The following is a 25,481-nucleotide window of genomic DNA, read 5'->3' as shown; positions in this document are numbered from 1 at the left end:
TTCCAGCTGGATTGTCCTGAGCCCAGTTAGTTCTTTCCCCCCCCAAACAACAGAGCACGTCACAAATTATCTGAGGAGGAACCCAGGAATCTCACGCTTGTTTGTTGAAGCTTCCTCCACTTGCTGAAGGATCAAACTCCACTTTCCCCTCTCGAACCACAAGGTTTAGTTAAAAAGTAAGGGATTTATTACTCTTCACAGAGAACCACACAGCACGCCCCCTGCTATCGAAGGCAGAGCTTAGTGAGCTCTGAATTAATGTCGAGCTGGGTAAGTGCAAGGCCAGCGTCCGCGTACAGTATAATTTCTCTGTAAAACATTTGGTATAACATATCAAAGAGCATTTATCTCACACAGACACAGAGATGGATATAATATGACTTTATATTTGTCAGCATTGTTATGACAGAATAAAAAAAAATACAGACTTTATAGACTTTTATAACACTTTATAAGCCTTAGACGTTCTGTAAAGACAACTTAGATAAGAAAAGAAAGCTTTCACTAGCTGCACAGATTAACCTTAACAATTGAAACATCCCCTATAGACTTTTACCAAGCACTGGTGTATATTCTGAGATGTGACACTGCATCACTAGTTGAGAACTATCCAAAATGCTGCATCTCTTACACTAAACTTATCGCTCTGCTCAGTCTGTACAGCTTAACACAATGACATAGACATTTTGGTTGATACACAAAAGTGCGTCATATACCGTAGCGTACGTTCTCATTACATTCACTCTCATTCTGTACAGTGCAAGTACAAGGTATAACTGTTACAGTCAAAGGAGTAGAACAGCAAAAAACATATTGCACACTGCCCACTGTGGGCGCCACATGATCCCCCTTCTTCTTGTCCTACTGAATAAAAATAAATAAAAAGGATCCTTACGACAGTTGAAATTGTCTCAAGTAGTAAGTGCCAACATCCCACTGTCTCATATGTACACGTTTGTAGCATTCGCTGTATCATACCAGAGCAAAAACCATTTGGGAATAGAAAGTTATTAAAGCTACACCTGATGCAGTAAGAAAATCCTTATAAGTGGAGGTATAAACATGATACAGCACATTAAACAATCTATCATTGGGATGTAATTGATTATTTACTCGAGAAAATAATCTATGGTTAATCAGTAAAGAACCTATGTTACATTCAGGGTGGTGGGCTTCGTACAAAACACAGTTCACTAATAGGGAAACTGCATTTGTGGTTTCTTCCAAGCCAAGGGCTGTACGTGGGTATATTTTAAGTAAACATCTATTTCAGGATACAATTTAATTTTCATAAATCATCATCTTATTCAAGGATCTATCATAAAGTTTGACACCGTTGATAACTCTGGCTTAGAGAAAGAAAACTTAGGATGAGCTATCGGAACTGTATCTTCTTAACAGTACAGATATTTTGATAACCAAACAACGTTGTGTTCTATCTCGAAGTCTTAACGCTTTAGACTACAATGAAACTTATTTTGAAAAGGACACATACACCACACCACTGGTTTAATGCAAAATTGTCCATATTTGATGCAAAGACATTCTGCCTCACTGAATGTAACCAAAAGTACATACATATATGATACAATGTATTTTATTGCTCAAAAATGTGCATTGAGTGTTATGTATGTGTGTGTATTTGTGCAGTGTACAGAATGTGTATACAGTGTGTGTGTTTGAACGTCTCTGTGGACATGTATGTGTGTGTTACCAGGCCAGCGGCGAGGCCAACCGTGGACTCCGAGGACTCTTCTGGATTTCTGCAGCCTGATGCTCACTCAGCGCTCTCTGTGGTAAAGAACCAGCAGGATTGCATCAAAGAGAATATCTTTTTTTAGTTTGTTATAGTCAGAGATGGAGCCAATTATACTGTAGAGGCGACAACAGGAATCTTATTGAAATATTAAAATGGACAGCTGAATCTTCCTCCCTCACCTCAAACTTGATCATGAACTCCGCAAAGATGCCAAAGAAGCCTTCGGTGTTGGTGGCTTTGCCGTCTTCTCCAAAGTAGGACGCAGTTTTGCTGAATTCTTCCATTGCTCTCTGCTGCAGGGACTCCAGAGACTGAATCGCTGGGTGACTGTTTTCCAAAAAGTTCTACGCAATGAAGTCAAGGGCCACAAATGTTTCAAATCACCTCTTCTGCTCTTTTTTTTATACTTTATATGTTGAAGTAGTCAATTTTGTGAAGGATACACTCATGACAACAGCAAAACGGTCGTCAGCAGTCGCAGGCATCTTCTGACAGGCCGAGCGAATGTCCTGGATGGTTGCATGAAGGTCATTCAGATCTGACGCGATCGTCCTCTGGTTTACTGAAGATGTGTGAGTGTGTAAAACAGGAGAATGAAAACACACTTTAAATCAGTGACTAGTATTAGAAGAATGATAATAACATCATGAATAAATGGTCAGTTTGCTCCGAGATTCAAGGAAAATCAAACCTTTGGCTGCAGGTGGAACCATTGTTAGATCTTTAGAAAAATCCAACACGTCAGGAAAGTGTTGACACAACGACTTGACCAGAATGTGCAGGAATGTCGACTTCCCATCCACTGTTTTAGTTGTGCTCAACTGTAGAGGAAACACAGAATTCATTAACTTTCAGCGTGAAATGATGAAAAAGAAAAGAGCCATTACTTTTGCACGACGTACCTCTGTAAGGAAGTTGATCTTGAAGCCTGTGGTCTTGTTGGTTTTCGGTTGGCTGTTATTCAAGTAGTTTCCCATCGCCAGCACAAACTGAAGAAGGACAGAAGGAGGCGAGCGGAACCGTTACTCTGCCAAACAACTCATTCATGTTTGAGCTTAACGGGATTTTTTGTGCTTTGCAACATTTTTCCGAACCTTTTTCAAAGGCCTGAATATTTTTCTTTGTGTGTTGTCAGGGGTAAAAGGAAGTGTGCTGTAGGTTAGTGAATGTTTTACTGTTCTTCATATCTGATAACAAAAAACACCATATGCCTTATCACTATCACACAGACTTGTAAACGCAGCCTTTATACCCCATCAGCACGACACCAAACAAAGTTGATTAAATACAGGTATTTTTTTCTTTGAATTTCATGAACTTTTCTAAACAGTACTTTACCTCCAGTATCTTGGCTAGCTTCCTGCTGGTCTTCAGCTCCATGGAGGCCTTGTTGATACAGTCGAACGCTCCCCTCAACTCCTCGGTCTTCTCCTGCAGGGAACACTTGAAGAGGAGGCTCTGCAGGCGAGTCTTGTACTCTGGTACTGACAACATCTGATGGAAATTACACACACACACACACACACACACACACACACACACACACACACACACACACACACACACACACACACACACACACACACACACACACACACACACACACACACACACACACACACACACACACACACACACACACACACACAATAAGCAAACAAGCCACTGATGATAAACAACAGGCACAATGACACCGGCTGACGTCTCCCACACAATGACTCACTCCACTCCCCTGTCAGGACTGTACCTGCAACACAAACTGGTCTGGCTCACTGAGTTTGCCGGGGTCCTGTCTGTACTCTTCATACTTTTTGACCTCCTCTGCGTCGGGGGCGTACAGCAGCAGCTGTTTGATGTGCGACGCCTCCAGCCTATCAGTGGCCATGTTCATCAGCATCTGACGCAGCTCTGCAGGAGACAGCTTCAGGTGGGCTATCAGGATGGCTAGAGGTTAAGAAACAAAGGTTTAAATACAGGAGAAATGCTGGTATAATGTTCAACATCTTATGTTATTCTTCTATCAGTATTTGATGATTACTGCTACACACATTGCAGCTGAGGCAGGTAAGAAAATCCTTAACTAAACCATGGCCACACATTATATACCATTTTATACTTACAGGCATTGTAAGCCTTCTTATGGGACAGAATTTCTATCACATCTTTCTTCTTGAAGGTTTCTGGCAGGAGGGATGGATCTGGAGCCGGCACTAAAGTGCGGTCAGTGTTGGTAAAATGCAGAATATTACACAGGTACATGGTAGATACACGTTAGTGGACATTTTAGATTCCACAAACTACAGCTGAACTATAAGGAAAATTACAGAAATAGAACTAGGAAATTATGATTATATTAAGGTTGGTTAGTTAGTATTTAAAAGATAGACAATGTAGCATAAAGATTCAAGTGTCATTCTGTCAGATCAAACAGTAATTCATATGATATGAATACAGCCACTTGTACTCACTGGAGCTCTTCTGTGTCCCAAAGTGCAGCTCCAGATCCAGATACTTCACCATGTCATGCAGTTTATCATAATCAGAATTTTCTCCCAACTACCAAAGATATGTAAAAATGGTGCAATGTAAATGACGATTTCATGACGAAACTTTACCATTTACTTGGCTCCTTGTGTCCAAACCCCACACAACTCACCTGTCCCCAGATAGTCCCCTCTGAATTCTCCACTTGCTCCCAGCGTAACCGCTTCACACTCATGTGGTTGGAATCCATTCTGGACAGATTGGGCCTTGGCAGTGGTGGAGGAGTGCAAGGTGGGGGCAGGGGCGGAGGAGGAGGGGGCCCCAGGTGCTCCGTGGGATCAGACAGAGAGTGCGGGAGGGACTGGGGCTGACTCTGGCCATGGGATTGTTTATGGTGGGATGATTGGGATTGCAGCTGGTTTGGGGATTGCAGCAGGTGATGCGAGGGCTGAGACTGTGGGCGAGTGGCCTGGGTGGAGGACTGGACTTGGTGCTGCAGCTTGTGGTGTTGGGGGAGGGGCTGGAATTTTGACAGGGTGGATTGATGTGGCTGGAGGGGCTGAAAGGTAGAAAGAAGAGGCTGGGGCCTGTGGGTCTGCTGCGGGGGGTGGATGACATGGATCTGGTGTTGGTAGTCCTTCGGGGGGGGCTGTGGGGTTATGTGGTGGATGTGGTGAATCTGAGGTGTGCTAGAGTGGTGGTGGGTCTGCTGGATAGAGTGGGGTCTCTGAGGAGAGGGTTTGGTGGGTTGGGGGTGATGAGTTTGGTGGATCTGCTGCTCTTGGTGTCTCCCCTGAGGTGACGCTTGGGTTTGATGAAGACCTTTAAGACTTCTGCGGCTCTGGTGTGAGTGACCGTCTTGTTTTAGCTGAACAGGAAGGGAGCCAGGCTCCTGCTGGGCTTGATGCAGAACCTCTGCGGAGGAGTGATGGGGCATGGGTTGGTGCATCTGATGGGCTTGATGGAGCAGCTCTGTGGAGGAGTGGTGGGCCTGGGCCTTTTGCATTTGATGGAGCAGCTCAGTGGAGGAATGGTGTGGTTGACCCCGATGCATCTGTTGAGCTTGATGGAGAAGTTCTGTTGAGGAGTGGTGAGACTGCATCTGCTGCATCTGATGAGCTTGGTTCAGTAACTCTGTTGAAGAATGATGTCCCTTGGTTTTGTGTATTTGGTGGAGCATTTCTGAGGAGGAGTAGTGGGCATGGGCTTGATGCATCTGCTGGAGTATCTCAGTAGATGGGTGGTGGGCCTGAGATTGTTGGAACTGGTTGAGCACCTCAGCAGAGGAGTGATGGGCGGGGGCTTGGTGCGTCTGGTGGAGCATCTCAGCTGAAGAATGGTGGGGATGGGGTCTCAGGCCCTGGTGACTTTGGTAGATTCCCTCAGCATATTGAGCTTGTTGGCCGGGGTGAGCCGTCGGTTGAGGTGACGGTTTAGGTGGCGGTGGGTGCGGAGGAGGGGCTGAACGAGACAGACGCCGCTGGTGATGACCCGGGTGAGCCTGCTGCAGCTGTGCTTGGTGCATCACATAGAGAGGATGGTTGGCGTGGTGATGGGCGGAGTCCGGAGAAGGGAGTGGGGGTAAGGATTGGTGAAGTTGTTGGTGAGGAAGCGGTGACTGGGCTTTTTGCTGTGTTGGCTGGGTAGGCATCGAGTGGTGACTCTGGTAAATCTGTTGCATCTGTTGCTCTTGATAAGCTTGTTGCTCCTCGTACGCCTGACGCTCCTCGAAAGCTTTTTGCACTTCGTAAGCTTGAAGCTCCTGGTAAGCTTGAAGCTCTTCAAATGCCTTTTGCTCCTTGTAGGCTTGGCGCTGTTCGTATACTTTTTGTTCCTGGTAGGCTTGACGCTGTTCGTATGCTTGTCTTTCTTGGTAGGCTTGTTGCTCCTGCTGCATTTGTTGCTCTTCAATCGCTTTTTGCTCCTTGTATGCTTTCTGCTCCTCATAAGCTTGTCTCTCTTTGAAGAATGTCTCCTGATAGGCCTGTTGTTCCTGGTAGGCCTGCTGCTCTTTAAACAGTTGTTGTTCCTCATAGGCTTTCTGCTCCTCATAGGCCTGCCTCTCCTTGTATGCTTGTTGCTTCTCATAGACTTGTCTTTCCTGGTAGCTGTGTTTTTCTTGGAAGGCTTTTAGCTCTAGTATGGTAGCATGCACCTGTATGTCCTCTCTTGTGGGTAGTGCTTTGTGGAGAGAGAGCCGCTTCGCTGGTGGATAACTGCGGGGTGGAGGTGGTGGTGGTGGCCCAGATTTACGGCGAATGGGCACATATGCTCTTGGGGAGTGTTCGGGGGTGAAGTTGAGCTGCTGCTGCGGTTGTTGTTGGTGCTGAGGCTGTGCAGGTGGTGGAGGGGGTGGAGGTGGGTCATTGAACTGAACAGGTGGAGGCGGAGGAGGGGTCATGGGGGGAGGAGGGATGTGGTCAGAGGATGAGGAGTAGGTGAGAGAGGAGGCGTTCTCTTCTCCACTGCTGCTTTGAACGTCACTCGGGCTGCTCAGCTCTGGGGCCACAAATCCTCCACTTTCTTCTTCGTCAACCCCCAGCTCCTCTTCGATATCCTCATCCTCATCATCCGGGAAACCCATCTGCACAACATCCTGGTATTAACACCAATTAGACCATTAATATCAAAATCGAACTTATTATCATATTGGTAAATGAATTGATCATGTCGCATTGTTGCCAAATAAAACTAGTAGGGGTCTACAGGATCTCCCGGCTCTATTTACCGGCAAAAAACAATTTATAGGTTGTAATTGCTTAGGTTTACTATCATAGGGGGTGGGGTGATGTTTTCTGAGTGATGAAAGATGAGTGTCTTCAATGCCTCTTAGGTGCATTCACATCTGTTCTTACAGCTGTCCAGGTATGATTTGATGACCCACGACGAAGGTCAATGCCAGATCTTTGTGTTTTTAATGATTCTTTGGGGTCAAAGTGTTTCAAGACAAAATTTACTGAAACAAACAAACTTTACAGGCCAGTGGGTACAGAGAATATGTTCTATACCCATTTTGTGTATGTGTAGGAGTCATGGGATATGTCCTATTTTAAATAAAGGCATGACATTGTCATACTCATAATTCTAGTCAGAATATGAGTCTGAGACCACTCCATTGATTATGGGGCATGTTTCAACCGCACCAGGAAAAAAAATGCCTCTTGGCTCAATTGGATAGACCTACAATCAATCAGTGCAACGTAGTATGTGATGTATGAATCCCGTAGGAAGGACGGCCAAAACATCTTTTCGACCTACAAATGCCTTGATCGCGTTTCTCTGTTCCTCTTTCAAAATGAATGCGCTGTCGATGTCTCCTAAGACTCAATGGCAGCATCTACACATCTCATCTCAGTGGCAGGCATGTTTGAGGAAAACAAAGTCAACCCAAGCGCTCTTTGATGACGTAGTTGATTACGTAACTGTTGATCATCTGTCCATCATCGTATAAAGCCCGCCCTGACAATTGTATTGGTCCGAACAGCTTGTGTTCGGAGATAATTTCTCCCCAACGGAGCGACTCCAGACCGAACTTCCCGACCGAAAATGTTGTGGGCGGGGCTAAGTTCGTCTGGCACCCAGGCTAGGGAGTCAGGGTACCATGGGAGAATTAGGTCGCTATCAATAGGATCTATGGCATAATGGGTTATGTAGAAAAAATATTGTCAATTTGAATAATTTGTGATGATTCAGATTGTAACACTTATTAAACTTAATAAATGAATAAGCATTAAAGGTTTTTAAATTACTAGCCAATACATTTTTAAAACAGCTTCAGAATGAGACTTTACAGTGCAGCGTTAACATGACCCCACCTCCTCGTAGTCGTTCTCAGGAGTCAGGAAGTCGTCGATGATGGCCACCCTCTGTCCCAGCTGCTCACTCAGTGCATCCAGGAAGCGATCTGTGTCTTCTGAACGCGGTGGTTTTGAGAAGGTGTAGCGCCGCTTGCTGCTGCGAGCTGGTGGTGGACTAGCTGGGTAGTCAGCAGGCTCCGGGGGTGAAGGTGGGGGACTGTCCAAGCTGATGTAGGGATTGGACTCCCCGCTGGTCTGGCTGGGTAGCCCAGATGAGTAGAAGTGAGCCTGAGGGGGGCTGGGGAGAGGCTCCTCATGCCAGGATGAAGGGGTCGAGGGACCTTTACGGCTACCTGAGAGAAGGAGGATACAAACACAGTTATATTAATCAAAGATAAACATCTGAAGCATCATGTTACAATATTAACAATAATACATACTCTCTATCAGAGGCTTTCTATCATTGACACTTTCAGATACTGCACAAAAAGTAATCAGAACATGTCCCAATTCAAAAAAAATATATTTTCGATTTAAATGGGTCTTGTGTGTTTTCTAGTTCCACTTCCACCATCTTCATATCCTCCTTATGCGAGTAAAACAAGCCCACTTGGTACAATTAAGGGAAATCTGAGAACACTCTGCATCCCTGGGGCTGAGAGTCTGACATGTGGGAGGAGAAGCGATGCGCATTCCAAATCCAGAAAAATATGCCAATTTGCTAAAAGAACCCCCTAAAAAAGTCCTCTCCCTGTGTCTGATGCCATCTCTGACCCTGCCCTCTTTTTCTTCACACATGCATAAATTGAATTTATTAACAGCCAGGATGAAAAACACTGAAAAAGACTCCTCTGCTGTATATTTACATATGTAGAGAGATCCCGAAGATGCCTGTCTAAATCCAAGGATGTGCAGTTGAGTGAGAACTAGGTTGGCTACCTTGGGAGTCAACATTTTTGTCATCCTCTTTCTCTAACATCGATCCACTAAACACATGCACACACTCACTCATGCACGCAATAGTAATTTTATACAATATAGTTATTTTCTAACTCCAGCTGCTGTAGGATTGTGAACTTTGGGCACCTGTGTTAGCGAGCATTGTGGGGGAAGCCGAGCGCGAAGGAGGTTCCAGATCCAGCAAACTCTCCTGGGTCGGAAGAGGGCGGCTCTTTAGAGACTTGGACCTCTTGGATGAATACATGTTCTCCAGCTCAGCGTACACTGCCGACAGCTGGTGAGTTGGAAATGTACAGAGAGACCGGGGTCAGACCTCTTGTCCTGATGACTATGAATCCTATCTTGATATTTACTGTATCTTGCTGTTTCTTACATTGGTGAGGTTGTTGGGAGTCTCAGGGAGGGAGGTACCATCACCTGACTGTCTCTCTCCTGGAGCCAACCTCATCCCCATCTCCATCCCTGGCTCTGCACGGAGGCCTGTGGTAATACACTCATTAGAATGACTTCCAAGGCTTTGTGGGGTTTTAGGGTGCAGGATTCAGCTGATCTGGGATAAGAATCAGCTCAGTTTACATGAACTTAATTCAGATTTGGGCCAGTGACTGCAGGCAGCTGATTGTATCACAATGTACTGTGGGAAATCTACAGTATGAAATAATATCTGCCACACTGGTGATGTAGAAGATGATTAAATAACTGTATTTATGATAATGTTGAAGACAATGTGAGTGATCGTGATTTAAATAGTGATGATGCTTCTGATCAAAGCAATGAGGAAGACAGTGAAGATCTGTACCCAGGCCCAAGTGTGTGCCAATGACCAGGTCGTCTGAACTACGTCCCCTCACACTGCTCCTGTACGTGGTCCCCGTTACTCTCATGGAGCTGCTGCGGCGATGGGGCTCGTGGGCAGACTCAGGCTCGGGAGGAAGGGGAGGTGGTGGTGGTGGTGGTGGAACTGGAAAACACACACACACACACACACACACACACACACACACACACATTGGCAGTGCAGAGGAAGAGGCAAAAAAGTTGCAGCACCTGAGTTTATTGAGCGGAGAAATAGATAGATAGAGTACTTTATTCATCCCCGAAGGGAAATTAAGTTGTCATAGCAGCCGGTATATTTGAATACAATAAAATACAATACAATAGAATAAAATAAAAAATATTGAGGTAGAAAAAATAAAAAACAGAAACACAAGATAAATAGGTAGATAAGGTGCAGTGGCAAGATGATGGTAATAGTGCTGATGATATGATGGTAATGTTATTGTTAGACAGTATATAAAAATAGTACAGTATATATAGTATAGTAATTATACCAATATAATAGCAGTATATATGAATAATGGCAGCAACAGTATATATAATAATAATAGTAATAGTAATATAATAATAATAATTATAACATGTACACATGTATAAATATGTGTATATAGACTTATGTATACAAAGAATATACAGAGAGTATGATATAATATATTATATATAGTAGAGGTATGAATATAAGTATTTGACTATACAATAGGTAATATAATATACAATGAGTGTAAGAATATGTAGACAGAGTGTGCAAAAGACAATATTATTGCTCTGACACAGGTAGATGAGTTGTACAGTCTTATTGCGGTTGGGAGGAACGATTTCCTGGATGTTTAAATGTATTAAACATCCCAGCGAGAGTGATCTTCTCACACACAAACTTCCTGTAGTTTACACACATAAAACTTCACAAAAATGTAAAAAGCAAAGCCACATCTAACAACGTGGATACGAGCTCACACACCTGATGCTTTGAATCCAAGAAAGCGTGAGATCTTGCTCTGGCAGTGTTCCTGCTCCTCGTACGTCAGCAGCTGGTAAACAAACTGCCAGATCACCTGTTTGGCTGGCGTGTCCAACACCGGGAACACATCCACGATCAGAGTGTCAACATTCCTGTTGCCAAGGAAACACAGGCAAGGTGACAGAGATGTTTTGTACTAAAAAGAACCAATTCCTGATCCACGTCTCCCATGTAGCACATACCCACCTGACTTTGAAATCTTTATATACTGACAATTACACTCATGAAATGTTAATTTTCAGTGTCCCCACAGACAATCGTGGTTTAATTTAAGTACAATTCAACCTGCACTGCAAAATATCAACAGTTCAGTTGTACCTCTGACTTCAAATTCACCCTCTGAGTCTATTTCCTCCTGGTTTTCCTTCCTTTTACTGCCCCAGTCTTCTTCCCACCCCATGCTGGGCGGTGTGGCCTAGGGGGTAGAGTGGGCGTTCTCCAACAAGAAGGTTGCCGGTTCAATCCCCACACTTCCCCATCTGCATGCCGAAGTGTCCTTGGCAAGATACTGAACCCCTAAATGGCCCCTCATAAATGTTGAGTGTACTAAAAATGTAAGTCGCTTTGGACAAAAGCGTCAGCTAAATAACATGTAATGTAATGTAATTTCTCACCTGTGCTGGAAGAAGTTCTCCAAAGCCTTGCAGATGGTGTACCTCTCCTGGATGGTCAGCAGGTGCTCCAGCTGCTGACCGAAGGTGCGACCCTGAACCCTGATACTGGGAGGCAGAATCTCCGCCACCCACTGCAGGGAGCTGAACACAGGGGAGCGGGCACGTTCTGGGGGTCCACCGCCTCCTGCGAGGTCCTGCTCTGCCAGGCTGTAAGTGGACGAACCGTCCTCCACTACCAGAGTGGGCATGGCACCACTGCCCTGCAGCATGGTCACCACCTTCTCATGGGAGGAGGTCCTACAGACACATGCACACATACACTGGATGGAAGCCTTTTCTTCAAAATCTTCTGTATTATGCAGAAGACATCAGGTTTTGATTTGCTTAGATAAATGCATTGTTTTCTGCAAAAAAGTCAAGTAAATGTGAGTGGGAGCTCAACCTCATGTCCAGCCCGTTGAGAAACAGGATACGGTCTCCTGGTTTCAGTCCTGCTTTGTCTGCTGGGCTTCCTGCAGAACCGAAAATGAGAGTTTCAGCAATTTGGTGATTTGACCAAGGAAAAAGCAAAGATGAGGAAAAAGTCAAGCTTTGCAAAGATATTACAAAGTCCCCTTACAAAGAGTTACTTGACTATAATATGTGAAAGTACTCATCTGGAACTGCAGCTGGCACACTTACATTTGCACAGACACAAATGCACAGACAAGTGAACGTACCAGGGATGACGGAATCAATCCACACTGGAGCATGACCTCTGAGAGTGAAGCCAAAACTCATGTTGCCTTTGCAGACTCTCACCGTCCTGAAGAGACAGAGAAAGACTGAGCTTTTATCAACAGGATTCACCAAAAGTTATAGAAAAGCTGATATTTACAATTACACAGTCACATATGACAAAGGTCATGGAATACCAAGTTACTCTAAAAACCCTGTTAGACTTCTCATAGTGAAACCAAAGTGTATTTTAGTAAAGGTGGTCTATTTATTACTGTGGACTGACAGAGCGGACCTCCAACATACTGCCATATTCAGCAGACTACTTTAAATTCACATCCTGCACGAAAGAGTCTACTTCAATCTGGACAATACGTCCCCGGGGAGCTGTAGAGCCTCTTCAAAGACTTGGGCCACTGCAGAGATGAGCAGATGAGTAGATTCCTGGGGATGTTTATTCCTAAAGTTTAAACGGATGGTAATAAGATGTTTGTAATCGTGTTGTTTACGTGTTTGGAATAATTTAAAAATCCAGATGAATGTGAGCAGGAGCTTAGCAGAGAGGAAACCTAAAGACACGTCGGCAGATGAGGAGAGTAAGGAGGAGGTCAGGCTTGACTCGTCCAAATAGGTTTATGCTTTATATAGATTTAGGCTTCACCACCGGTGGGTCTGCTTTTCAGCTCACTCCTCCACATTTCCGCTGGCATAAATTCCTGACACAAAAAGACGTGTCACAGCAGTTCTCGTGTGGAGTGGTTACAGATTTGATCAGGCAAGGGGAGAGGAAGAGTTATTTCTGGATAACGGTCGTCTATGAAAACTGAAACTGACACGACCAGTTAGGGCTGAGAGACAGGGGCGAAGACTTCATCATAAAGATTTTCATCATCAATCAATATCGATAATTATCAGGATAATTGTCACATTATGTTTTGAGACTGATGCAGGTTGGGGGTTTAAACTCTTCTTCTTGGCCAAAGAATGACTCTTTGCAAATCTGAGGCAGATCAATTATGTGTAAATCCTCCTCACCGTGCACATTGGATAAGCATCAAATCAATACAGTATATTGGACTTTTGCTATATTGCTATTGATGAAAATGATAATTTAGGATATTGTCCATAAAACCAGTGTTGCTGAAATAAAAGATGAGACATCTGCTGATAGAAACACACAGAAAGGATGAGTAATTAAATATTCATGATGCCACAGTACTGGGGCTGCAACATACACACCTGCAGTTGGTGGTGCTGCCACCGGAGTGGCCGGCTATTAGGGAGGTGGTCTTCCTCATGCCCCTGGGTGGTTGGATCCCGCCTTCCTCTGCGTGGGTGCGTGGCACTGAGCTGGCACGCGTGGAAACCAGGAGGCGCTCGGGGTGATCCTCGCTTCGGCTGCGGCGAAGGCGGTTGCGGCTGGGGTCACTGAAGCTCCGCCCCTTAAGCCGGCTCATCAGGCTCTGGGAAACCACCTCGTCAAAACGCTCCCGGTGCTTCTTGGGAATGAAGATCCTGGCAAACATGGTGGAACCAGAGTCAGATTGAGTAAGGAGAGCAGATGTGGAGCAGCATCCCGTTCAGCTCAGGCAGTAAAAAGACACATTTTTTGTTTTCTGCACAGCGACAAAACACAATCACATGAAAAGCAACATCTCAGCCACAAAATCCAAGACTCTGATTGTCCAAAGAACATGGATTCTTGTTCTGGATACATATTGTTTCTAGCTGGGGATCCACCTAATTGGTTAAAAAATAGTTCAGTCCACATCGTCTCATGAGAGGGCCGTGGCATGTAGAAGAAACTGGTCCAACACTATAGATGGTGTGTGTGTGTGTATCTCTGTGTGTGTGTGTGTGTATCTCTGTGTGTGTGTGTGTGTGTGTGTATCTGTGTGTATCTGTGTGTGTGTGTGTGTGTGAGAGAGAGGATGAAAGAGATAAAGGATGAGCTTTGGTGTGTGTGGTCCCGTATTAGTGGCTGCAGGTAAGAGTGTTCAGCATCAGTGACAGCCCACAGCTAATATGCAAAGAGGAGGAAGAGCAGTACCGGAGCCACCTCTGGGAGAAAACACTCCACTCCCTCTATGAGTGTGATTCTCTCCTCCCATCATCAGCTCCCGATGCCTTTTCCCTCTCTCCCCCCCTCAGATACTGCTGAGTTTGATGTGGTTTGCGTTTCAGGGGAGGATTTGTAAGCCTGGCACGCTCACTTTCCCCTAGTCTGCTTTGTGTGATGATTATAAGAAAGCGTCCAGTCATTAAAATGAAGACTGGAAAGAGGACAAGCAGCAGTGACTATAAGTGCAAACTTATTGGAGAGAAAGCTCGTGTCTCAAGCAGCCTGAGGCTTGGTGGCAAAATTGGTACCGTTGCCTCTTCTTTGACAGATGTTTGTCTTTTGTTGCTTTTCAGCATCAGCACAGAATTGTGAAGAAGCTCTTTGTTTCCCATAACTAACAGTCAAACCTGTCATTCACCACTGATGTTTCAGACCGCTCGCAATGCCTGCTCCCATCAAGCTCCCTTGTAGCTGCGCTGCATGCCATTTATTTTTGGCCAATTATCTGCGAGAACAAGAAAATAACAAAACAGAACAACAGAAATGACCCAGAAAGGAAAGAGACATTGCCGATAACTGTGTTTTAGAAGTGTTTTACTTCATGTTTCCTTTAAATATAGGACGCCTGAAGCCTCCCTGATTCTGTTTCCTTCATCTGCAGATGATTGCACACAGATAACTGAGCAAACCTCCACCTCACATGCACATACACACACACACCTCATTTGGAACTTTTGTCTTTTGCATATCTGCCTCCCATCCCACCCACAAGATGATGCTGCGTCTATCATCAACATAAGCCTCTCTCTATCGTTCCGTCTTCAATGTGAATCTCCAGGGTTCCTCCGCTGTGCATTGGAAAAAAAAGAGTGCTTTGTGTTTTTTTTAGCGTGCTCAAGTTCCAGCGTGCATCCACACACGCAGCACAGCTCCTTACGCAAATGCCACAGAATGAGGCTCAGCGAGGCAGCTTCGGTATTAAATGCAGCCACAGTCACTTTGCAGGTACATTTGGGAACGTTGTTTGGAAACAAGGAATAACTGTTTTGGTTTTAGATTTGAATCAAGAGTTATGAAACTGCTGATGCGCCCACACACACACACACACACAAACACACACACACACACACACACACACACCAAAAAGCATGCCTGTAATTACAACTAAAACCAGGCTGCTTTGATCCAGTCCAGGTTTTTTAAATCAGGTCATGGACTCTCATGCTGTAAATCCAAGTTAAACCACTCGTAACCAATAAGAACTAAGTGCGTTCTCTGGTGTTATTTATATATAAATATATTGAATATATATATGGAACCACACACATGCATCCTTTTTATGGAAGTTTACTGCAAGTCTAATTGTGCCAAACAGTATTAAGGGAACAGTTCCTACGACTCAGAAACTCTCAAAGAACAACTCAAAACACATCTGTTTAGCTCAGTCTACCATATGTCCCATTTGATCCATCCCTGACTAATGAGATTTTAATCATGTGCCTATTATTGTTATTATTATTAGTAGTAGTAGTAGTTGCAGTCCAGGCTGCCCCTGCCACAGTCTCTCCTGGTCTACCACCCTGTCGGAGTGCAGGAAGCTTTCCAACCCCCACCACAGCTTTCCAATGTTACATCACGGGGGGGGTCAGTAAACACACGTCTCAATCATGTGATGGGAATACTGAGCAAACTGCCAAATCACTTTGTGTGTGTGCATATGTTGTGTGTGTGTGCGTGTGTGTGAGTTAAATGATTAATACCTGTTTTTTGTGAGTTCACCCAGCTGTGGAGGCACTGGTTGCAACACAAACCACTATAATCTTACAAAGATAACTTCTTAATAAATAAGCCATACAATGGCAGTAATGTAAGCATCGTGTAAATGTACCTTATGAGATGCAATAAATAATTGCTTTTGAAATATGGTAATTAAGTAGAAGACAAATGTCCTCTCTACCTCTTCAAAGACAACAAAGCAAGGAAGTAAAGTTAATTATTTACCATTAGGTCTATAATCATCTTCCATTTCATTTTGTCTTTCTGTTAATTTTGACTAATTTTCAAGTCCCGGTCACTGTGATTCTGATCCTAGATCTGCAACCAAAAGACCATTATTGGAAGAAATGTGATTTTCTTCAAGTGTGTTACATTATTGCATCACCCCAATACATCATTAGAGTGTGTTGGGGGTGTCAAGAAGCACAGCATCAACGTAATAACAATGATCATACACAGACATATATGTCCTTGAAGTCCTATAAACACTTGCACAGTGTGTATTGTTAACACACACAAATGCGTATTTAACAGCTACATAATAACAAAAAATTAGTGTTAGTGTTTTGTGCCCAGGTGAAAACCAAGAACTGATCTCTCATCTTGATTCATTGTCTCTTATAACTATGGATTAAGTTATGAGAAGAGTGAAGTGTTGGTGGAAAATGTGTGGAAAATGTGTCAGTACAACCCCGATCAATCAGTGATCTCATTATTGAGGTGATTATCTTCTCTATTGGTTCAGATTTATGTGCTTACATCCTGAAAAAACAAACGCCAAGGGAAGTAGAGTATGTAGGTGACAGTGATGAAGTGCACGATGTGTTCATGCACCAAAAAGGCAAAACTTCACCCGAGGGCTACAACGTGCTCATCTGTGACACCAAGCTGCTCTGTGGTTTTATCTCCAGGGTCAGCTTTCTCTTGAAAGCAGAGAAGTAGTGAAAGACTCTTAAAATGGCAATAACATACAGTGGGGGAAAAAGAGATGGAAGTTGGTGAAAGGCAGAATGACAAGGAGGAGGAATCAATGGAATGATTTGAAGAACGCCATAAAAAGCCAAAATGAGGATATAAGCGAGAGAAGAAGTGGAGAAGTAGAGCTTTTTCTAGGCCAGGGTCACGAAACTACTGGGAATGAAGTTGGGTAGTCTGCGCTCCGTACGCTATGTAGGCCACAGAACTTTCCCAAACAACATTCATACATCACCACAGTGACTCGGACAAACGGCGGATAGGGAGAACGAAAGAGAACAGGGCCATTCATGGTTTCACAGCAGCGTCATGGCTCCATTTCATTTGATCAACCATTGACTTCGGCTCCGATCGTCACCGACAGCTCTCACAGTTTGGCCTGGCTGCGCTGTCATGGTGCGATCTAAGCAAAAGAGCATTTCACTCGTCAAATCTTGTAACCCGACCAAACACAAGTGAGCAGAACTTCACAGCCGCCTCCACTGAAGTTGGATGTAGGCCTCGGGATGCCCTCAATTATAAGGAGGGCGAGAGGAGCCTATAATTAGGTCGGAGGGGGGGGGTGGATCGAGGACAGGGCGCGCAGACAGATGAACGACATCCGCAATCAGCTGGGAAACTCATCGCAAGAACCATCAGACCCACTTCTGATCAGACAATCGGACAGCAGGGCCAAGCATGAATTTGCAGACATGGAATTAAACCGTCTTAGAAACAAGAACCCCAACAAGAAAGAGTGATCAGCAGAAGTAGAGCTAGAGTTTTGCTGGAATCTAGAGTTTTTCTCTCTATAGAGACAGCACAGATTTTCATATATTTCACATGCTGGCAGAATAATTGTCAATACAAGCTGTGACAACAAACACACAGAACCGTTGCACGACAATACTCCAGCATCTTCAGATACGAGTCAGCACAAACAACACAAAAGCAAAGTGGAAGCGCCATACCGAAAGTGTCTGGAAAGGGTCCTGTCCCTTCCCATGGCTCTTTGGGGGCTTTGAGGAAGTGCCTGCGCTCAGTTAAGCAATGCAAATGCCTCCCCTGTATCTCGGTGAGTCCCCATCTAGTCTGTACAAGCAAACTCTCCAGGACAAAGGGAGAAGAGGAGAAAGATGGAGGAACAAGAAGGCGTCCGGGATCTCAAAACCGCTCACTGCAGACTCGGAAAACAGCCAGACGAGGGAAGAGAGGGAATGAGAGAGAGGGAGGGAGCAAAGTGTAAAAAATCCCTCCACACCTCCAAAACATCCTCAGGCAGCATCCTCAGCTGTTCTCCAACTTCATGTTTCTCTCCTCTCGTCCCCATGTTGTTCCCTCTCTTTCGGGGACCAGTGAAGCCAGGTCACCACAGGGTGGTCTTCTCAGGCACAGCTACGGGTGAATCCTCATCACCTGAATCATCCATCAATTGTCAGAGGGAAGACGTGACTGACAAATCATCTCTCCCCTCAGTGGAGGAAGGAGGAAGGAATGAGAGGAACAGAGGAGTAGGTGAGGAGGGAGAGAGGAGGAGAGAATCTGAGAAGAGAGGAGAGCCCCGGTGGAATTTCATAGGCAGGTCAGAACAATGACTGTGTGAGTGTGTGAGTGTGTGTGTGTGTGTGTGTGTGTGTGTGTGTGTGTGTGTGTGTGTGTGTGTGTGTGTGTGTGTGTGTGTGTGTGTGTGTGTGTGTGAGTGTGTGTGTGTGTGTGTGTGTGTGTGTGTGTGTGTGTGTGTGTGTGTGTGTGTGTGTGTGTGTGTGTGTGTTAGAACCACTTATATGAGTAACTGAATGTACGAAAACTTTTACAGTCATGTCTGCATGAATGACATATGGTCGACACAACTTTTACTTCTACATGTAGGGCTGAATAAAACAATAATAATAATTAACTTTGTCAAATTGATCTACCTCAGAATTGTAAAATGTTGTGATTGTCATTCTCTCCCCATAAAGACGAGTTTAACCTTCTCTAAGGAGCAAAGGTCACTCTTTAAACTTAAAGGAAGTTATAATGTGATAGTTATCCTGATTATAATCAATATCGACTGATATGAACATTTTAATCTTGATTTAAGTTTCTGACCCTGTAGCTCAGCATTCGTCCTAATCTGTGTAAATACCTCGAGCCCAGAACAGCTTCACTAATCCTCACTAATCGCAGAAACACATCAAACATTGAGGAAAAATAAAGAAAACAAATGCACTGCATCCCGAACCCTGGGAAGAGAATGCATCGGTCTAATTAATTCACAGCTTTGAAGTCTATATACAGATACACAAAGGCTGTTATTAAATTCAGCTACAACAACACGACAGAACAACACAAACTAAAGAGATAATAGTTGTTCCGGGATTGTCTCTAATGACACTATGGATCCATTATCCTCTGCCTGATTTCCAAGTGTTCAAGCACTCAATGAAGCTGTAACCCCTGGGTTTTTGGAGCCATTTAAAGAAACAACACTGGCAAGTGCGTCAGAAACCTAAGAGAGAATTTATTAAAAGAAATAGGCTGCATATAAATAGAACACATCCTGTGGGAGGGCGAGGCGAATCGGCGAGGGGACCGAGGCAGACGGAGGGGAGCCTGGCCCCGGCTGGTCAAGTTCTACAGGGCGTACAGAAGATATAACTTCTGTTAGGCCCACATCCTCTAACACAACCCGCTAAGAACTGGTCTTAGGTGAGGGCGGCTGGTGGAGAGTGTGTGTTTGTGTGTGTGTGTGTGTGTGTGTGTGTGTGTGTGTGTGTGTGACTGATGTGACAATGATTGAGGCAGAAGAAGAGAGACTGACAGGTTGGGGGATCCAGCTCCAGACACATTGGTTCTCCAAGCCTTCAAGACGACATCACTGGCCCCCAGTTCATCTACAATACAATATCATCAGTGGTTTGTTAATGTCTGGATGCAAAAACCGTGATTAGGAATTAAGAGTGAATTTGAATTGAGAAAATAAAAGTAAATTACAGCTATTGACATATTCAGACCGGCTTCAACTTTGCGTTAAAGTCAACAAGACTAGTTTATCACGTTAGCACGCCACCATTTGATATGTAGACACTAAACAGGAAGTTATTGGTTATTTGGTCACAAACCATTGTATTCAAAGTACTGACATAACTAGGGTGGCGGCCATTTGCACAAACCATTGCTCGTGAACAACCTGGAAGCAAACCTCCCCAAGGCTGCTGCCACAGAAATGTGATGATAAGATTCTGCTGAAAACATTACCAGCTATTCAAAACGTAAAATATAGATAATACCTCGATATACTTTATATACCTTTTTCCATACTGGCAAAAAGTGCACAAAACTAAAGCAAGAGACACAAAGAAACACTTTGCATATTAATGCCTTTCAATGTTAAAGCACACCTGAACTTTACATAGCAGGATGGAATTATGGGTAACTACAGCTGTCTGAAGTTACAGTAGATTTATATCAAAAGCTCGACTCTTACTGGGACAGTTCCTCGCTGTCTGAATGTGAGGAAAACAGCTCCAATCAGGCCTCTGTGGAAACAGCCGATGCATAATTAATGTCACTGCTGTGCAAGACAAATATTACTAAGCATTTCCACAGGCAGCTTTCGAAGAAAGGAAATCAGAGCTGTGATGAAGAGGCGGCTGGACAACAGCTAGTGGGAAGAACAGATTACTCAACAAAAATCTGTCACTGGACAAGCTGAGCACTAATTGACAGTAACACGACTGCACCTCTGCTCATTTCAGGACCAATCATGGGCGGCGACACAAGACGCTCAGACACCAAGCTCGTTCACTGCTCACTGCAAAATCTGCGAATGCACAATGTTATGTCAAATTGATTTTCAATACTCACTTGAGGCAGCAGAGCATTATTCCTCCCAGCATCAAAGTTCAGAGCAGGGACCATGTGCGTGTGCGTGTGAGAGACATGCATGTGTGAGGATCTGCATGTTGTTGTGCTCTCTAAAGCACCGGCAGCAAACTGGCTAAGAGCTGTATGCAGAGGAGGGAATAAAGAGCATCCAGTGATGAGATCCACGGGAAAAAAAGAAAACGGTGCATATATCAAAGGCTGCATCACAGCTGACAGGGAGAGCTGGGAGAGGAAGGGACCAACAGAGAGAAAGTCAAAGTGAGAGCAAGTGATAGAAGGGGGGGGGGGGGGGGCAAAAAGAAAAAAGAATATGCAAATGTGTGCAGAGGTATTGTATTTTAGGTTCTGATTTCCAGATCAATGCTGAGTCGGGAGAAACGTGATATTCAGCAGTGATTTTCTCACCGTAGCCTTGTGTCCTGTTCCTAAGAGAAACAGGACAAAGTGACATTTCAGCTCCCGAGGGCGACACTCCCCATATCTCACAGTAAACTGCTGAGGGGGCGTTTCTAAAATACTGATTTCAAAAGGCAATTAAGGAGTTTGAAATCCCTCTCTGCTCCTTTAGTTACGTAATAATGTGCTGTACAGTGAATCTGAATATAATGTACCACACATCTGACTATAACTCTCCCTTGTGCACTTTTACAAGCTTTCTCAAAATCTAAAGACTAGGAGAGAAAATGATTTAAAAACAAAGCCAAGACCTTATCTGATTGGTTTTCAAGTCAGATGAAAAGAACTAGGACCTTTTTTCTGTATTTTAAAAGACTTTTATAATTTATCGAGACACATATTTTGGAGAAAAAACTAAACAAATTAGACATGCTTCAGGAACTGATATTTAGGAGTGTGTGCAATTTGTAGAAACAAATCAGGATCTGGTGAATGTAAATGTGGTTTCATAAGGGGACTGGGCTTTGGTAGAGGTCTGTGCTCCCCTGATTGCAATCTTAGTTATGTTAATGTCTTATAGTCAAGTGCTGCAGAAATCCAGAAGTAATTTACAAAAGGCCCAAGGACCACTCAAGTAACAAAATACAATCCAAGCAATATTGAGAAATACAAAGAGTTTTGGTTTGTTTGGAAAGATTTCCGTACTAATAAGCATCACAGTTACTCCCCAACAAAGCATGAAAGGACTTTTCGTGCACCCTCATGAACCCTTAGCTTCAACTCTGAGCTCACGAGCCGATAAAATGTACCCATTCAGAGATAAGACAGGAAACAGCAGTGCTCACTAAAACATGAATGCGTTGAAGTGGAATCCAGATGTAAAGCTGTTGCAGAACTTTGTCACACAGTGGATGGCCCCCGGTTTTGGAGGACTGCAGAGTGTAGAGGGGTTTCGGCTATAAGATTTTCCCTTGTACCTGACAAAGCCTCTTAAACCAGCCCATGTGTGGAGCTTCAGACTATTCCTCATGAAAAGCTGTGCATGCAAGCGTGTGACCTCTAAGTCTGCGAGTGCCAGCGATCAGCTACCTGACGCTGTCGATCAGCTGCTGATGCTCCTCAGTGAGCAGGATGTCAGGCAGCGCCTCGGCCAGACTCTCCACATCCCTCTCGGCAGCGTACAGCTTCAGCACGTCAAACAGCTGCTCCTTCAGATCTGGCTCCTCCCCCAGCACCTCCTCCACCTAATGGATGAACACATTCATTAATACACACTATTGCAACAGCATGTATTCCCTCTGATTATGTAACCATGGGTTTCACAGCCACCTTCTTGTTGAACTCCATGGCCTTGTGGGCGCGACTGTCCCTGACGCTGTCCCCACTCTGTGACAGTACCCTCATGCTGCTGCTCAACCGCTTGGGTCGCCGGGCCATACTGAGCACGCCCAGACGCAGAGGTCGACCCTGAGCTGCTTTGATCATGGCCGCCGCCGTTTCGTGATGCTTCACAGGGATGCCGTTGACCTCCATGACGTAGTCCGCGGCCTTCAGGCCACTGCGCCCGGCCGGGCCGCTGGGCATGCAGTCCTCCACCATCAGAGGGCTGTCTCCAACGATGGTGAATCCAAAACGGCCATCGGGGCCAGGGGTGATGTCGATCTAAAGAAGGGAAAAAGATTAAGATACATTTATTTGTCCCAAACACATGCACAGACATGCACAAGCACACTCATGCAAGGAGGGAAATTTAACCTCTGCTTTTAACCCATCTGGTGCAGGACACACAGAGCAGTGGGCAGCAGAAGTTGGGGGAGTATGGTGCCTTGCTCAGGGGCACTAGACAGGGTAGGGAGAATCCTCTTGGATTTTTGGACAGATCAATCCAGGTTCGTCTTTTTGTTGTTTCTCCGTGGAGTCGAACCAGAGACGAACCAGAGACCTTTTCTGCCCATAGTCCAAGTTTCTGCCACTAGTCCACCGCCTCTGCATGGCTGAGTGACTTTTTGTCACCAAATAAAAACACAAAATGCAGATTATTGTGTGTTAGCTGACCTGTTCGAGCCGTGACACTACTCCGATGCTGGGTGGGACAGTCTTGAGGGTCTGAGCCAGGGCGACTAGCGCCGGCGTGCTGAGGTTGGTCACATCCTGGCCCTCGATGTCCACCACCTGGTCGCCCGGCTGCAGGCCAGCCAGGTAGGCACTGCTGCCCTCCACCACGGAGAGGATGTAGCTGGGCCCAGTGCCGCCCAGCCGGAAGCCAAACGCCTCTGGCCAGTTCTGATTGGTGGCAGGGAGACCGAGGTCTGGAGGATGGATGGAAAGATCAAACTCAGAGAGGTTCAAAGGGACGGACACTGTAATCGACATGTTTTTGGAAGGTATTAGTAAAACAGTTCAGCTCAGTATACAGAAGGTAGTTTTCTTTCATCAGAACAAGAAATCAGCAAACCAGGCCTTTTTAATGCTGGAGGATACAAGTATTAACTGCTTATCTGGAGCAGGCAGCTCATGGAGAGGAACAGGTTGTGACTAAAATGGAGGTCAGAATGTCCGATGGTTTAAATAGGGCACCTCCGTGATGGAGCTGCCGACTTGTCACACAGCAAGTGCACTGGTCTGTTTAATGAGGCCACGAATAAATAGACACAGAAGACTCTGAAAAAATAAAAAATCTTTCTTTCAGATTGATAGATTTGTTTTCCATAAATTCAACGACAGTTAAAGAGAAATACAAAATTACTGAAGGTTATTTTTGACTGATGGTAACGAGCCCACATGTTGAACCGCTGCCCTTCCCCTGGTCACTGGCCTCATTCTACTGCAGCAGGATGAATCCCAACAGGCCCATTTAATGTCATCTACAACCATCTGGATCATCAAATTTATATATATACACAGTAGAATTATGTAGGACATTACAGGGATCAGTCTATGTGATGGTGTCTGCTGAAAATCTCTCAACAAACATTGCAATCTTGCTCAATAATCGACATCCTAAACTGATAAATCTAAATACAATTTTGAGCACCTGTACTTGCCCTTAGTTTCGTTTAAATTCATGTTGTTTTCCAATCTCGTTTCGCTGCGATTTAGCTCTTCACATCTTGCACGTTTATATATATTTGAGAGTAATAAAATCTTAGGTTGCAATGACCTGAAATACAATTACTCAAATAAATAACAAAACTAATCTCAAGTCTCGAGTCGAGGCTGCACTTCCACTCCAAAGGATAATTATCTTAATCGCCCCCAGAGTGCAAAACTAAAAGAGGGACCTCGACATTGTGGGATGAAAGAGAGCTCATGTAAGAAAGAAGTAATTGAATAAAGTTGTTCATCAAACCACCAGAACTAAACCAGTCTTTTTCTTCTAGTAACTGAACGGAGGCAGAGAAAGATGGAGGCAGGAAGAGTGAGACCAACAAAATTAGATTCAGAGATAAAAGTAACAAAAAAAAGTGCACCAGAAGTGAGAGAATAAAAGTCTTCAGATCAGCTTCAATGCAGGAAAAGACAGATCAGATCTTCCTGGACCACAGGGCAAAATAGTCAGGGAGGGCTGTGGCTGAGTGAATACATCAAATCAAACCCAAAGGCTCAAAGAGGCGCAGAACTTTGGTTCAGACTAATGAGAGGAAGCATCAAACTGTAGCTGATTATTGATCTAAAATACTTTGGGAAATCACTGCCGTGGAGCAGCAGTCTTTCCTCCCTGACAGAACACAAGCTGCACTCAGAGGATTGTCAAGACTTCCGTCCTGTTCTCTCCAACCTGAGCCCTAATTACACAATCTCAACGACCCTCCAGCAGTTCAGGACAGCTTTGTAAAAATTATGAATCTGAGAAAAAGAAGACTTACAGAAATCTTTGGAGGCACTCCGGGTCCCGGACTTGCTCTGGCGAAGGGAGAAGCGGCCCTTCCTGCTCAGGAAGCGCCTCATCCTTGCCCGGCTTGCGGCAGGGCACGTTCCAGCCAGCCTCCTTTAACCCCCGTCCAGGGGGTCGATGCAGCCAAAGAGTGCCCTCGGACACTCTCCTGCTGCTCCTCACCTGACCTCCAAAAGCCTATACCCGGCTAGGCAAATCAAGGGTACCTCAAAAGGTCACATCTGTAGGTAATATGGGCCAATACCATCCCCTGTTCTCAATCAAAGAACCAGCGCTCTGTAGTCAGGGAGGCCAGAGGAGAGGGGAGAGCATCTGAAAATCAGGCTCTCCATCCTGGATGAG

The 25,481-nt window shown here is 44.7% G+C and overlaps 1 protein-coding gene across 1 annotated transcript; it reads right to left on the bottom strand.

Annotated features, from left to right (window-relative positions):
- Positions 1–1,710: 1,710 nt before the first annotated feature.
- On the bottom strand, positions 1,711–25,192 carry grid2ipa (glutamate receptor, ionotropic, delta 2 (Grid2) interacting protein, a). Its single transcript, XM_061090775.1, has 24 exons — positions 25,111–25,192; positions 23,300–23,553; positions 22,574–22,906; positions 22,334–22,488; positions 13,426–13,701; positions 12,189–12,274; positions 11,912–11,981; positions 11,470–11,766; positions 10,796–10,947; positions 9,800–9,961; positions 9,374–9,480; positions 9,127–9,274; positions 8,059–8,393; positions 5,574–6,839; positions 4,416–5,339; positions 4,228–4,315; positions 3,880–3,969; positions 3,507–3,703; positions 3,098–3,253; positions 2,662–2,748; positions 2,451–2,580; positions 2,203–2,321; positions 1,939–2,103; positions 1,711–1,791 (listed from the first exon to the last, which is right to left on the bottom strand). The coding sequence occupies exons 1-24, from the start codon at positions 25,190–25,192 to the stop codon at positions 1,711–1,713; spliced, it is 5,760 nt and encodes a 1,919-aa protein (XP_060946758.1).
- Positions 25,193–25,481: the final 289 nt, after the last annotated feature.

The sequence above is a fragment of the Limanda limanda genome, chromosome 17 (genome assembly GCF_963576545.1).
Source record: "Limanda limanda chromosome 17, fLimLim1.1, whole genome shotgun sequence".
Classification (NCBI taxonomy): domain Eukaryota; kingdom Metazoa; phylum Chordata; class Actinopteri; order Pleuronectiformes; family Pleuronectidae; genus Limanda; species Limanda limanda.
This window is presented reverse-complemented; position numbering and strand designations above follow the sequence as displayed.